General features: G+C 44.2%; 1 protein-coding gene across 1 annotated transcript in view; it reads left to right on the top strand.

The window, feature by feature from the left end:
• The window catches only part of LOC138950209 (dynein axonemal heavy chain 6-like), a 165,561-nt gene that overhangs the window by 24,373 nt on the left and 124,976 nt on the right, over positions 1 to 16,212 (top strand). The window contains exons 17-28 of the mRNA XM_070321958.1: positions 368 to 469; positions 1,006 to 1,155; positions 1,983 to 2,111; positions 2,959 to 3,072; positions 4,480 to 4,623; positions 5,523 to 5,732; positions 6,475 to 6,687; positions 7,175 to 7,355; positions 9,486 to 9,582; positions 14,320 to 14,480; positions 15,280 to 15,368; positions 15,901 to 16,047. Coding sequence (XP_070178059.1) covers positions 368 to 469; positions 1,006 to 1,155; positions 1,983 to 2,111; positions 2,959 to 3,072; positions 4,480 to 4,623; positions 5,523 to 5,732; positions 6,475 to 6,687; positions 7,175 to 7,355; positions 9,486 to 9,582; positions 14,320 to 14,480; positions 15,280 to 15,368; positions 15,901 to 16,047 — 1,737 coding nt within the window. The remainder of the gene's footprint in view (positions 1 to 367; positions 470 to 1,005; positions 1,156 to 1,982; positions 2,112 to 2,958; positions 3,073 to 4,479; positions 4,624 to 5,522; positions 5,733 to 6,474; positions 6,688 to 7,174; positions 7,356 to 9,485; positions 9,583 to 14,319; positions 14,481 to 15,279; positions 15,369 to 15,900; positions 16,048 to 16,212) is intronic.

Below are 16,212 nucleotides of genomic sequence, written 5' to 3'. Positions count from 1 at the left end.
TGGTTATTTGAACGCTTGTGCATCACTGTGTGTATTTGTGTATGTCTGTGTGTCTGTGTATTAATACATGTTAGACTGAGCTTTCTTGCCTTTTTACTCCCAGAACTGCATCTCCTGTTTTTACATTCTGTCAAGTAGTGACTGAATGGTTTAACAAGAGTGGAGAGCGAGCTTTGTCTCGTCATGTATGTGAGTCTGTCTGTGTGTGTGTTTGAAAAGCATTTCTCAAAAACTACCGAACGGTTTGTTATGAAAATAGGTACAGATATCTTTAGAAGGATTTGCTTGAAACGTTTTTCACAGATTTTTGATAGGGCTATTTGATGACGTCATATTTGACCGTTGATGATGTGTTTGTTGTGTTCAGATCGACCCGCTGGAGAGAGAGGCCCTGGTCGTGAAGGACATGTACGAACTCATTGAGGAGTACCAGGTCCCCACGCCGCCCGAAGACTTCGCTGTCTACCAGGTCAGCTATGAGCGTAACAGTTACACTTGAACCTCCTTTTCAAACACCCACCTACCTCCCCCCCCCCAAGACACCTCCCAGCTAAACAGACTGTGGAAACTCTCTGCTATGACCATCAGGGCCTACCCCTAACCCGTAAGACTCCACACACCTTTCTCATTTTGAGGCCTTGTTTTTTTTAGGTTTTCTATTCGTAACGTTTGTAAACTTACCTTCATTTCAATCATCTTGCATTCATATTGTTTATAGAGATTACACCGTATTCTATTTTTAACTCACATTGGACATCCCGAGAGACTTTCTTTGTTTTGTAGGGATTTGTAAGCTTTCCGACATATCAAATATATCAGGAGTAAGTTGTTGCTGTTGTTGTTGTTTTGAAAATAATAATCCTGTTTGTGATATCAGCAGTAGACTGTTGTCGTCATGGTTGTTGTTGTTGTTGTTGTTGTTGTTGACGTTGTTGTTGTTGACGTTGTTGTTGACGTTGTTGTTGACGTTGTTGTTGTTGGCAGTAACCTGTGTGTGTTTTCTAGACGCTGAACCCGTCCATCACCAACGTGCGCAACGCCATCGACAAGGCACTGGCTGAGCGTGACGGCAACGTGGACAAGTTCTGCTCTCACCTGGACAAGGACATCACCGAGCTCAGCAAGGAGGTCAAGGAGGTCAAACAGGAGGCACAGGTAACACCGTCTTACCGGCATACTGGTTATCTCACTGTTTGAGGCACAGGTAACACCGTCTTACAGGCATACTGGTTATCTCATTGTTTGAGGCACAGGTAACACCGTCTTACATGCATACTGGTTATCTCACTTTTTGAGGCACAGGTAACACCGTCTTACCGGCATACTGGTTATCTCACTGTTTGAGGCACAGGTAACACCGTCTTACCGGCATACTGGTTATCTCACTGTTTGAGGCACAGGTAACACCGTCTTACAGGCATACTGGTTATCTCATTGTTTGAGGCACAGGTAACACCGTCTTACATGCATACTGGTTATCTCACTGTTTGAGTCACAGGTAACACCGTCTTACAGGCATACTGGTTATCTCACTGTTTGAGTCACAGGTAACACCGTCTTACAGGCATACTGGTTATCTCACTGTTTGAGTCACTGTCCTTTCAGACATGGGGGGTTTATCTCTCACTTCTGTCGCCAGGTAACCAAGGCTCTTTTTCACAGTCCTCGCATACATGGGTGGGGGTGGGGGGGGGGGTGGGTGGGGGTTGTATCGGTTTCACTCTCAGTTTGTTTGTTTGTATTTCTCTCTGTAGGTAATGACGTCTCAATCGCTCTTTTTAAAGTCCTCCAGTACATGGGGGTGTTGATGTTTGATGGTGTCGCGATATAACCTTCGTGGTTGAAAACGACGTTAAACACCAAATAAAGAAAAAGAAAGAAAGAAACGGGGAGTGTTGATGTGTGACTGTCACTACGGGCTTTACACGCCCGATGATCCTCAACAGTCTTTGTGATTGTATGAGACCTTGACCCTGCTTCAGAACCCGATAATCCTGGACCCGACAGCAGCCAAGGAGCGGGTGGTTGGCCTGCTGAAGAAACTGCTGACACAGATGGATGACCTTCAGCAGAGAGCGTTCACCTACAAGTCCTACCAGAAAAACTTTAAGGTACGTCCTCTTACCCCTCCATTGCTCCGTGTGTGTGAGGCATATGCCACCTACATTAAAGTAAGCCCTCTCCCCCCCCCCCCCCCATCACTCACCTCTCTCTGAGTCATATTCCACCTCCAAGTCCTGTTAGACTAATTTCATTGGATTTGAACCCTAAGATCACAAGTCCCGTGCTGAAGGAACTGAGCTACCTGGCCCCCATTGGTTGTGTTGTTATTGTTAGGAGGACATGACCAAGTGTGGGGGTGGCCTCCACAGTGTGTTGTGTCTGTGTTGATGGTGTGTTGTGTCTGTGTTGATGGTGTGTTGTGTCTGTGTTGATGGTGTGTTGTGTCAGTGTTGATGGTGTGTTGTGTCTGTGTTGATGGTGTGTTGTGTCTGTGTTGATGGTGTGTTGTGTCTGTGTTGATGGTGTGTTGTGTCTGTGTTGATGGTGTGTTGTGTCTGTGTTGATGGTGTGTTGTGTCTGTGTTGATGGTGTGTTGTGTCTGTGTTGATGGTGTGTTGATGGTGTGTTGTGTCTGTGTTGATGGTGTGTTGATGGTGTGTTGTGTCTGTGTTGATGGTGTGTTGTGCCTGTGTTGATGGTGTGTTGTGTCTGTGTTGATGGTGTGTTGTACCTGTGTTGATGGTGTGTTGTGTCTGTGTTGATGGTGTGTTGTGTCTGTGTTGATGGTGTGTTGATGGTGTGTTGTGTCTGTGTTGATGGTGTGTTGTGTCTGTGTTGATGGTGTGTTGTGTCTGTGTTGATGGTGTGTTGTGTCTGTGTTGATGGTGTGTTGTGTCTGTGTTGATGGTGTGTTGTGTCTGTGTTGATGGTGTGTTGTACCTGTGTTGTCACCAGGTGGAGGTGACCAAGTTTGACGCGCTGGAAGAGGCCCATGCAGAGCTCAAGCTGAAGGAACTGCTGTGGAAAGCCATCGACGAGTGGGACACGCTGATGGATGACTGGACCACGGTGAGTACACTGCATGTATAGAATAATGATAGCTGGGAGCTGTGGAAAGCCATCGACGAGTGGGGCATGCTGCATGGAGATGATCCAATTCAGAGCCACTTTCTGTTGTTGTTAAAAAGTTTAAAAGTGAAACACTTGTGAAAAAATAAGAAAAATTTATATATTTTTGTCTCTTATTTTCATATAGAGGTATAAAAGTCAGACAAGCATTCATACTCACACGTGCCATGCGGTTTCTATTTATGACCAGTAATTTAAAATGGTATGGTTATGATACGTGTCAGCCATGTCCTTCTCCACTGCAATTGTCGCAAGAGAGACAACAGTACTAGCAACAATGCATGCACCTCTTCATGCACCGCTTCATGCACCGCTTCATGCACCGCTTCATGCACCACTTCATGCACCGCTTCATGCTCCGCTTCATGCACCGCTTCATGCACCGCTTCATGCACCGCTTCATGCACCACTTCATGCACCACTTCATGCACCACTTCATGCGCCGCTTCATGCGCCGCTTCATGCACAGCTTCATGCACAGCTTCATGCACAGCTTCATGCACAGCTTCATGCACCGCTTCATGCACCACTTCATGCACCGCTTCATGCACCGCTTTATGCACCGCTTCATGCACAGCTTCATGCACCGCTTCATGCACCGCTTCATGCACCACTTCATGCACCGCTTCATGCACAGCTTCATGCACCGCTTCATGCACCACTTCATGCACCTCTTCATGCACCTCTTCATGCACCGCTTCATGCACCACTTCATGCACCGCTTCATGCACAACTTCATGCACCGCTTCATGCACCACTTCATGCACCACTTCATGCACCACTTCATGCACAACTTTATGCACCGCTTCATGCACCACTTCATGCACCGCTTCATGCACCGCTTCATGCACCACTTCATGCACCGCTTCATGCACCGCTTCATGCACCACTTCATGCACCACTTCATGCACCACTTCATGCACCACTTCATGCACCTCTTCATGCACCGCTTCATGCACCGCTTCATGCACCGCTTCATGCACCACTTCATGCACCGCTTCATGCACCACTTCATGCACCGCTTCATGCACCGCTTCAAGCTGTTATGTTTTGATTGAACACTGGATTTCTCTTCGTTGAGCCACGTGGCGTCAGAGGCCAACAACAAATCATACTTAGGCGGCCAGCTGAGACTACAAATAGTGCATGGTTGTGTGCGTTCAATCGTAACAGCTAAAAGGAAATCTAACCAGAATCGATCGATACATGAATTTTATTTGTATTTTTGACCAAAATATGACATTTGACAAAGATCTCGGCAGTCATTGTGTGTGTGTGTTTATGTGTGTGTGTGTGTGTGTGTGTGTGTGTGTGTGTGTGTGTGTGTGTGTGTGTGTGTGTGTGCAGGCCAAGTTTGACAATCTGGACCCAGAAGACATGTCGCAGACCACCATGAAGTACTCCAAGAATGTCATGCAGCTGGAGAAAGGCCTGCCGCCTAACGGCGTTGTGCCGCTCCTAAAGCAGAAAGTGGACAAGATGAGGGAAAGGGTGAGAGACTGATTGATCGATTGATCGATTGGTTGGTTGGTTGGTTGGTTGATTGAGTGACTGACTGACTGACTGACTGACTGACTGACTGATTCATTCATTCATTCATTCATTCATTGGTTGGTTGGTTGGTTGATTCAAATCAAATCAAATCAAATCAAATTTTGTTTTTCGAGGGTTGTGGCATAAGCAATACAACGAGCTTTTTTTCAACCAGCCCTCGCCCAGAGAGGGGACTAATCTAATCACATATTTACACGGATATTAACGTAGAAAAAAAGGTAGAGAAAAACAACAACATATGAATATTTACACATTACATATTATACACAAATATAAAGCGTCATATATGTAACGTAGTGAAAACAATGCTGAATACACATGCATGAGTAAATGTGTTATTAAAGCTTTGAGTGTTTTTGTGTGGATATAATGAACACTGATGCTTTGGACAAATGAAAATATAACCAAACGAAGTCTTCCATCACTGTGATTTTTCGTAATTTAACATTAAATACAGTGAAAGGTGTTTTTTGAAAGTATTGAGACTCATTGGGACTCTCACAAATTCCGGGAGAGAATTCCACATGATTGAGTGAGTAAGTAAGTAAGTAAGTAAGTGACTGACTGACTGACTGACTGACTGACTGACTGACTGACTGACTGACTGACTGACTGACTGACTGACTGACTCCAATGTGCTGTGGCTGACGGCAAAAGCTATCTGTCCCACAGCTCCCCGTCATCACTGACCTGACTCTATGTGTGCCTGTGTCCAATGTGCTGTGGCTGACGGCAAAAGCTATCTGTCCCACAGCTCCCCGTCATCACTGACCTGACTCTATGTGTGCCTGTGTCCAATGTGCTGTGGCTGACGGCAAAAGCTATCTGTCCCACAGCTCCCCGTCATCACTGACCTGCGCAACCCCACACTGAAGCAGCGTCACTGGGAGACCATCGAGGAGGTGCTGGACTTCCACTTCACGGAGGAGGAGCCCCTCACACTCGGACTCCTGGAGAAGATCCATGCGTTCAGACACTCGGAGCAGCTCCAGGAGGTATCCGGCCAGGCGTCCTCGGAGGCCAGCTTGGAGGCCATTTTGAAGAAGGTCAGTGAGGCCTAATAGGTCATCTTGAAGGGCAGTGAGGGCATAGAGGTCATGTTGAAGGCCAGTGAGAGCTCAGAGGTCAAGTTGAAGGGCAGTGAGGGCGTATAGGTCATGTTGAAGGTCAGTGAGAGCTCAGAGGTCAAGTTGAAGGGCAGTGAGGGCTTAGAGGTCATTTTGAAGGTCAGTTTGGGCAAAGAGGTCATCTTGAAGGACAGGGAGGGCATAGAGGTCATGTTGAAGGTCAGAGAGGCCTTAAAGGTTATGTTGAAGGTCACAGCCTCTCAGTGTGTTCACAGACCTACTGAGCCCCTTTCGTGTGTTTTAATATTCACACGATCTAATCAATATGTGCATTGATTATCCCATGATCCTGAGTTGAGTAGGTCATGGATCAAAGCACGGTGTTGTGAGGGTGGAAGAGTAGTCACCCTTTCAATGCAGCCTTCTCTGAGCGTGAGCTATTTATAGTAGCTCCAAGTTTCTTGATTTAGACAGCACACCTGTGACATTTGGAGAGCTGTTTGTGATGGGGTCTGTGTGTCTGCTGTTGTCAGCTGGTATGCTCTTGGCGTTCACATGGCAGTTTTCATATTGTATAACCCAGACTCACTCCTGTTTGAATGGCTTTGATAATTGATAATAAGGTAATTTGAGTGTTTTGTGCGCTTGGCTACACAGTGGGAGGGGTGGGGGTGGGGTGTTGAAATGGGGTAGCACTTTACCTGTACCTGTGGCTGTGCAGGTGGAAGACGCATGGAAGACCACCGAGTTCATCGTGCTGCCTCACAAGGACTCCAAGGACGTCTACATTCTTGGCGGAACAGACGACATCCAGCAGCTACTGGACGACAGCAACATCAACGTGGCCACCATCGCCTCGTCGCGCCACGTCGGCCCCATCGAGTCACGCGTCAACGACTGGGCCAGGCAGCTCGAGCTCTTCGGCAAGACACTGGTTGGTGGTCTCCTTGTTGTTGCTGTTGTTGTGGTGGTTGTGGTGGTTGTGGTGGTTGTGGTGGTTGTGGTGGTTGTGGTGGTTGCGGTGGTTGCGGTGGTTGCGGTGGTTGCGGTGGTTGTGGTGGTTGTGGTGGTTGTGGTGGTTGTGGTTTGTTTGTTTGTTTGTTTGCTTAACGCCCAGCCGACCACGAAGGGCCATATCAGGGCGGTTGTTGTTGTGGTGGTTGTGGTGGTTGCTGAAGGTGTTCATAGTTGTGATGTTCATGGTGGGGGTTGCTTTGATGGTGGTTTAGCTCGTTTGAGACCCTCCAATACTTGGATGTTCCCCTGGATTTTAAAACAGAAAGTGCAAGTATTGCTCTGTATTTCACTCATATGTTGACACTGTTGGCCTGTGACGTGCCGTGTGAACAGGAACACTGCATGGCTGAAGTGCTGTTATGGGCACAACAAATGTTAACATTGTTTCTCTGCACTGTCAACAGGAAGAGTGGTTGAACTGCCAGCGATCGTGGCTGTACCTGGAGAGCATCTTCTCGGCGCCAGACATCCAGCGCCAGCTACCTGCGGAGGCCAAGATGTTCCTGCAGGTGGACAAGTCCTACAAAGACATCATGCGCAAGGTCAACAAGGTCCCGCTCGCCATTCGCGCCGCCACGCAGCCAGGTAATAATGTTGATGTATAATATTTTTACAGCGCATATATCCAGGGTGTAAACCCTGCTTAGAGCGCTGTACAATCATTGGGAAATATATACTCACACAAAAAAATATCATGGTTTACATCTCATTCTCACACATGCATTGAATATTTCGTGTCTCCTGATTGTCCACTTTAAAGGCTGATGGGTGGAAGTTGTTGTGGATGTGTGATGGGTGGAAGTTGTTGTGGATGTGTGATGGGTGGAAGTTGTTGTGGATGTGTGATGGGTGGAAGTTGTTGTGGATGTGTGATGGGTGGAAGTTGTGGATGTGTGATGGGTGGAAGTTGTTGTGGATGTGTGATGGGTGGAAGTTGTTGTGGATGTGTGATGGGTGGAAGTTGTTGTGGATGTGTGATGGGTGGAAGTTGTTGTGGATGTGTGATGGGTGGAAGTTGTGGATGTGTGATGGGTGGAAGTTGTGGTGGATGTGTGATGGGTGGAAGTTATTGTGGATGTGTGATGGGTGGAAGTTGTTGTGGATGTGTGATGGGTGGAAGTTGTTGTGGATGTGTGGAAGTTGTTGTGGATGTGTGGAAGTTGTTGTGGATGTGTGGAAGTTGTTGTGGATGTGTGGAAGTTGTTGTGGATGTGTGATGGGTGGAAGTTGTTGTGGATGTGTGGAAGTTGTTGTGGATGTGTGGAAGTTGTTGTGGATGTGTGGAAGTTGTTGTGGATGTGTGGAAGTTGTTGTGGATGTGTGGAAGTTGTTGTGGATGTGTGGAAGTTGTTGTGGATGTGTGATGGGTGGAAGTTGTTGTGGATGTGTGGTGGGTGGAAGTTGTTGTGGATGTGTGGTGGGTGGAAGTTGTTGTGGATGTGTGATGGGTGGAAGTTGTTGTGGATGTGTGATGGGTGGAAGTTGTTGTGGATGTCTGACGGGTGGAAGTTGTTGTGGATGTCTGATGGGTGGAAGTTGTGGATGTGTGATGGGTGGAAGTTGTGGATGTGTGATGGGTGGAAGTTGTGGATGTGTGATGGGTGGAAGTTGTTGTGGATGTGTAATGGGTGGAAGTTGTTGTGGATGTGTGATGGGTGGAAGTTGTTGTGGATGTGTGATGGGTGGAAGTTGTTGTGGATGTGTGATGGGTGGAAGTTGTGGATGTGTGATGGGTGGAAGTTGTTGTGGATGTGTGATGGGTGGAAGTTGTGGATGTGTGATGGGTGGAAGTTGTTGTGGATGTGTGATGGGTGGAAGTTGTGGATGTGTGATGGGTGGAAGTTGTGGATGTGTGATGGGTGGAAGTTGTGGATGTGTGATGGGTGGAAGTTGTTGTGGATGTGTGATGGGTGGAAGTTGTTGTGGATGTGTGATGGGTGGAAGTTGTTGTGGATGTGTGATGGGTGGAAGTTGTGGTGGATGTGTGATGGGTGGAAGTTGTTGTGGATGTGTGATGGGTGGAAGTTGTTGTGGATGTGTGATGGGTGGAAGTTGTTGTGGATGTTTGATGGGTGGAAGTTGTGGTGGATGTGTGATGGGTGGAAGTTGTTGTGGATGTGTGATGGGTGGAAGTTGTTGTGGATGTGTGATGGGTGGAAGTTGTTGTGGATGTGTGATGGGTGGAAGTTGTGGATGTGTGATGGGTGGAAGTTGTTGTGGATGTGTGATGGGTGGAAGTTGTTGTGGATGTGTGATGGGTGGAAGTTGTGGATGTGTGATGGGTGGAAGTTGTTGTGGATGTGTGATGGGTGGAAGTTGTTGTGGATGTGTGATGGGTGGAAGTTGTGGATGTGTGATGGGTGGAAGTTGTTGTGGATGTGTGATGGGTGGAAGTTGTTGTGGATGTGTGATGGGTGGAAGTTGTGGTGGATGTGTAATGGGTGGAAGTTGTTGTGGATGTGTGATGGGTGGAAGTTGTTGTGGATGTGTGATGGGTGGAAGTTGTGGATGTGTGATGGGTGGAAGTTGTTGTGGATGTGTGATGGGTGGAAGTTGTTGTGGATGTGTGATGGGTGGAAGTTGTGGATGTGTGATGGGTGGTAGTTGTTGTGGATGTGTGATGGGTGGAAGTTGTTGTGGATGTGTGATGGGTGGAAGTTGTTGTGGATGTGTGACGTCAGGCAGGTAATTAATGTGAGTGATGGTGGTGTGCAGGTCTGCTGGAGATGTTCCAGAACAACAACGCCCTGCTCGACCAGATCATGAAGTGTCTGGAGGCCTACCTCGAGTCCAAGCGCGTCATCTTCCCCAGGTAAGCCAGGTGTAAAACACACAGGTAAAGGCATGGTCGAAATGTGACACAAGGAATTCTCAACTGTTGACAATGCAGTCAGTCAGAGCCAGCTGGAGCGTAGCATTACACGCTTCCAACTTTTTCTTCATAGACGTTGTTGTAATTGTTGTTGTTGTTGTTGCTCCAATGTTTGCAAGCAGCAGGTTTTTTTATGGACGTTATTGTAGTTGTTGGTGATATTGCTGTTGTTGTGAAATCAATTTGCGATTGCATGTTGCCCATCAGTAAGCAGACAACAAACAAGATTGGTTTTTTTTTTTTTTTTTTTTTTTTTTTTTTTTTTTTTTTTTTTTTTTTTTTTTTTTTTCTTTACAATTTTATTCAAATAAATAATAACAATCAACAATATCTCATACAATGAATTAAATACATCTTATCGAGTACAACAAGCTAACTTTTTTTAACGTTTTGTTCTTCGAACACTCACACAAAAATGCTTCTTATCTGTAACTGCCTATTAAAAATACTTTCCAACGGTAAAAACGAATTTGTTTTTTTATATATACTAACGCACATCTTTCCGATTAAGATAATGTGGTTCAATTTATACATAGTTGCCTTTTTCACCATTACAAAATGCATACCAAATAAAACATCACTAACTTTCAAAACAATCTTAATTTCTAAAGTACGAAAAATAAATTCTTCAATAAACTTCCAGAATTTGTATACAACCGGGCATTCAAAAAAGAAGTGTTCAATGAAATCAGTTACATCACAACAGTAATTACATTTATTAGTTTCCGTTACTTTCATTTTACACAGGAGAATGTTGGTCGGATAAATGTTGTGCATAATTTTCCAGTGTAAAACTCTTAATCTAGTCTCTTGTGTTGACTGATGGGCAACTATCCAAGAACGTTCATAAATTTCTACATTAAACTTTCTCTTCCAAAATCTTCCGGAACATGGTACATCTGTTTTCATATTAATAATCTCTTTCCGATATTCTTTGGCACTTAACACATTTTTGCCGTTAAACAGTGGGGTAATACAAACATCATCAGTCATATTTACAACATTTTTCCTCATGAATAATGACACAGCAGCTTTTACAACATTATATTCAAGAATTCGGTTTGGCGAATATCCAATCAAATCACATATATCTTGATATGATAATATGTCTCCCGAACGTACAATGTCAGTTAATACCAATACACCTCGTCGTATCCAACTTTCACAAAATAAAACTTTGCCACTATACGTTATGCATGCATTATTCCATAATAAAATCGGCCCGATTGTCCCACGATCGTAGTGGTTATTATCCAGCCAATATTTTAATACTGCTTTCCAAAAGTGTGATTTCACTAGGTCTAACCCTTTAAATCTTGCACTGTTTACATTCGATAAGAAACATTCAAAGTGCTTTCCAAAACGCAAATACATCATCTTTGGAGTGAGACTCCAATTATCATTTTCATTTGATGTAGTCAGTTGTGAAACCCATTGTAATAAAAAAGAAATTTGCATTTGCCTAATATCGATCATTTTTAAACCACCTTTTTCAATTTCAAAACATAAAACGCTTCTTTTCACCTTTTCAAAGGCCTTCCGATTACAATCTCTTTTTCGCCACAAAAATCTGTACAATAAGGTATTGACTTCATTCAAAACACAGTCAGGTAATACAAACGCTTGCATAATATACACAAATTGTGAAATTAAAAACGTTTTCACAATACATATTTTCCCTAAGATGCTCAAATTTCGCTTCTCCCATGCACAAATCAATCGCTTAATATTCCTTATTCTTCCAGTCCAGTTATCTTCTACCAAAGAAGCACTCTTATCATTACAAAAATATACACCCAAAATCTTCAACTTCTTCTTCCAAACAAAATTATAAAATGTTTCATCACAATGTTTCCTACTACCCAACCACATCGCCTCAGACTTTCTCTTATGTATCCTTAAGCCTGAAAAACTAGAAAAGTCATTCATTATTTCAAGTGCATAATACATATCAATCTCATCCTTTAAAAAAAGGGTGATATCGTCTGCATACAGAGCAATTTTAATAACGGTTGCAATATCAACATTATTCCATAACGAAATTCCTTTAATACGTCTACACTGTCTTATTTTTGATGCCAGCAATTCAATGGCCAGTACAAAGGCCAAACATGAAAACGGGCACCCTTGACGAATCCCGGCTTTCACATCAAAAAAATCCGACAACCATCCACAATACTGCACTGAGCTAACCGTGTCGTTCATTAACACAGTCACCCATTGAACAAATTCTGGCCCAAACCCGAATTTTTGAAAGGCTTTAATAATAAACTCTTTTGAAATACTATCGTACGCTTGAACACAGTCAATTGCGACCAACAGACCAGGTTGATTTAACTCGTGTGACTGTTCGATTACATCATCAATTAACCTTAATATTGTAGATACTTTTCTGCCTTTAATATAACCGACTTGATCTTTCTGAACAATATCACCAATAACGCTTCCTAACCTTTTTGCCAAACACTTGGCTATCAGTTTATAATCGCTGTTTGTAAGGGAGATGGGTCTCCAGTTCTTTAATTCGTTTTTGGGCAAGTCCTTTCCCTTGTGTATAAGAGTAATGACAGCTTTGCGCTGCGTGGAAGACAATTTTCCATCGTCAAAACTTGCATTAAAAGACGCAATTAACAATGTTCTGATGCGGGTCCAAAACACTTTCAAAAATTCTGCAGTAATACCATCAACCCCAGGGGCCGACCCAGATTTCATTTGTTTAAGTGCAGCGAGAGCTTCGTTTTCAGTTATTAACCCTTCACACTCATTTCTCTGAAAATCTGAAATCTGTAATGTTGTCACATCAGATAAAAACTGATCCACTTTCTCGTCCATGTTTTCAACGTTTACTTTTTTTCTGTACAAGTCAGCATAGTAATTCTTTTGCGCGTTCAAGATTTCACGCTGGTCAGTTATCACTTCCCCAGATTCACACTGTATACTGTCCATAATCTTCGCATTTGCTCTGGCTTTTTCAAGGTTGAGAAAATACTTTGTGTTCTTTTCTCCCTGTTCTATCCACTTCGCACGGGCGCGTACTTGGGCTGCGCGAGCTTTACACTGCTCAACTAATTCTATTTTTAACTTAAGGTTCTCACGCTCGCATTGCATTCCACAGTTATCTGGGTCATTCGCTAACCTTGCATCCAAATCATTTAATTCAGCATACAACAAAACAATACCGTTTCTTCTTTCAACGCTTTTCTTCTGCGCGTACTGCATTGCATAATCTCTTATTTCACATTTTAACAGCTCCCATACGGTTTGATAATCAGTATCGTTTATAAAATCATATGCGTGATTTTCAATCATTCTATTCATACCATCAATGAAATCTTTATCCTGGAGGAGAGAATTATTGAATTTCCAGTAACTCGGGCCTCTGTCAATCTCAGTTAATTTGAGTTGCACAGAACAACCTCTGTGGTCGGAAAAGGGAACAGACAATAAACAACATTCCGTAGTTCTATCAAAAAGTGTTGCACATGTAAATACATAGTCAATTCTCCTAGCAATAAACGGATTCTTCTTTGACCAAGAAAATTCTTTAATACCAGGGTTAAATAATCTCCATACATCAAACAAATCACATGCGATAAACATTTCATTCAGTTGTGACACTGCTCTTTCAGCGTGCCTTTCTCCGCTCACTATGTCTAACTCATTATCAAGAACACAATTAAAATCACCACACAAAATGACGTTACTCAAACGGGAATCTTTAATAATTGACACAACCTTCTGATAAAAAACACATTTGGAGTTTACATCGTTTGGCGCATAAGCATTCAAAATCCACAAATCCTTTCCTTCACAAATTATATTTACCCCTTGGATTCTATCACAATGGGTCTCCATTACTTTATAATCAAAATTACATCCTTTCTTAAACAAAATCATTTGACCACCACTGTGTGATGTTCGTTCGGTATAAATCATATCCCCTCCCCATTCCTTTTTCCACACATCAGCTACCTGTTTCGTGATATACGTTTCCTGCAAACATACTACATCAAATTTTTGTCTTCTTAAAAACTGGAACAGTTGTTTCCGTTTGTTTGGGGATCGAATCCCTCTCACGTTAAGTGAGAACACACTTAAATCGTCAGGCATGATCATCGTCCTAGAGACAGTATCAGTCCGTCACCGTGTTGTCATCAACAAACCACCTACCCCTTGCCAGGTGTGGCGCAGTCACGTGCATCACGGACACCCGTGTCAGCCAGTGTCAACTTGGGGAGCTTTTCTGTCGCATTGTCACTGTCAGGGGAATCCCCTGTTTGTGACCTTAGCCTTTTCACACTCAGCGACCGCGAGCGTGGCTCTAAAATGAGCCTTGTTTGGTTTTTGTCTGGTTTGTTTGTGTTGACTTGTCTGCCGCGGGAAAGGAATCCTTGTTTTTGTGCGTGTTTTTGTTTGGGATTGGTTAAACATAACTCACCTACTCGTGTTGCACATGGCATGTCCACTTAGAGCGCTTACCCCCCTTTGTTTCTTAGACCTAAACAGACAACAAAGAAGATTGGTTAAACATAACTCACCTACTCGTGTTGCACATGGCATGTCCACTTACAGCGCTTACCTCCCTTTGTTTCTTAGACCTAAACAGACAACCATGTTTCTGTCTTGCCTCTCTTGATGACAGCAGTAAACAGAGATTTGTCTGTCTTGCCTGGACAGGTTTTACTTCCTGTCCAACGACGAGCTGCTGGAGATCCTGGCTCAGACTCGCAACCCGCTGGCCGTTCAGCCTCACCTGCGTAAATGTTTTGACGCCATCTCCAAGCTGGAGTTTGCCGTGGCCACCGCCACCACTGAGGGCAAGACCACACCTGAACCGGGTGAGAGACCGCACGCTTGCTTCTCTTGTGTTCACCCTGGTCACTGTTGTAAGATATTGTAGACCACATGTAGATATTGTAGATATTGTAGATTTATTGTAGGGGGCACTTTTCGGTGTAAAATATTGTGGATTAATTTTAGGGGGCACTTTTCGGTGTAAAATATTGTGAATTAATTATTGGGGGCACTTTTCAGTGTAAAATATTGTGGATTAATTATAGGGGGCACTTTTCGGTGTAGAATATTGTCGATTAATTTTAGGGGGCACTTTTCAGTGTAAAATATTGTAGATTAATTATAGGGGGCACTTTTTGGTGTAGAATATTGTCGATTAATTTTAGGGGGCACTTTTCGGTGTAAAATATTGTGGATTAATTTTAGGGGGCACTTTTCGTTGTAGAATATTGTAGATTAATTTTAGGTGACACTTTTCGGTATAAAATATTGTATATTTATTTTAGGGGGCACTTATTGGTTGAAAATATTGTAGATTTATCTTAGGGGGGCACTTTTCAATGTAAAATAGTGTAGACTCATTCAGGGGGCATTTTTCGGTGTAAAATATTGTAGATTTATGTTCGGGTGCAATTTTTCGGTGTAAAATATTGTAGATTTATGTTAGGGTGTAACTTTCTGTGAATAATGTATGTTTATTTGAGGGGGCATTTTTCTGTGGAAAATAGTGTAGATTTATTTGAGGGGGACGTCTGGTTGTTAAGAAGCAACCACTTTGTGCTTATACCATCACCCTTGTCAATAACAAGTTTGTCATTTTCATCATCATCGTCATTTGTACAGGTGAGCCTGACAAGCCGGCCGAGATACAGTACACTAACGACATCCTGGCAATGATCTCACCAGAAGCTGAGAAAGTGTCGCTGGGCAAGGTCAGTTCTTGGCTGGCTGGGAGAGGTATGGGGGGAGGGGGGAGTGGGAGGAGGGTGGCTCGGTGTGTGCGGGGGGGGGGGGGGGGGGGGGGAGGGGGAGCAGAGCTGTTGGTGTGTTGTGTTAGTGTGTGTGTTTGCGGATGACGCACACTGTGAATGTGGCTCGGAAGAGCAAACTCCGGAGCACATTCTCCAGAACTGCCCCCATCTAGAGACAATACGCCAGAAGTTCTGGCAAGAAGAGACCAGTGTTGGAGCCAAACTCTGGGGTCCTGCCGACGAACTGCGCAAGACTGCGGACTTCCTGGCAGCCACTGGTCTGAGGATCTAGCACGGCCACCAACATCGAACGCAGAAGAAGAAGAAGAAAGTGTGTGTGTGAGTCCATGTATGTGTATATTGACATGTCTCTGTGTCTTCATGTGTCTGTGCGTGTCTGGCGAGGTTTTATTGATTAAAAGCCCCGGGAAGATTGAAGACAGGCCAGACGTTGTTGTGCAGTGCAGTAAATACCTGATGTTGATTGTTACAGGGCCTGAAGGCACGAGGCAACGTGGAGGACTGGCTGGGCAAGGTGGAGGAAGCCATGTTCAGCAATCTACGGAAACTGACCAAGGCGGCCATCACCGACTACGAGCGCCGGCCACGTGAAGAGTGGGTGGTCAGCCACGCCTCTCAGGTGTGTGTCTCCTCAACTGTCACGCCGCGCTGTTACCTGGTTGCTTTCATCACTCTTCCCTTTTCAAGAAACAGCAGTATACTGGAACAGCCCCACCCAGTGCACTTATTGACTCCCATTCCAACTGTCACAGACACACTCTTGTAGATAATAAGGTGACATCTC

Source organism: Littorina saxatilis, linkage group LG16 (assembly GCF_037325665.1).
Source record: "Littorina saxatilis isolate snail1 linkage group LG16, US_GU_Lsax_2.0, whole genome shotgun sequence".
Lineage (NCBI taxonomy): Eukaryota > Metazoa > Mollusca > Gastropoda > Littorinimorpha > Littorinidae > Littorina > Littorina saxatilis.
The sequence above is the reverse complement of the archived record's forward strand: the minus strand, read 5'-3'. Positions and strand labels throughout refer to the sequence as shown.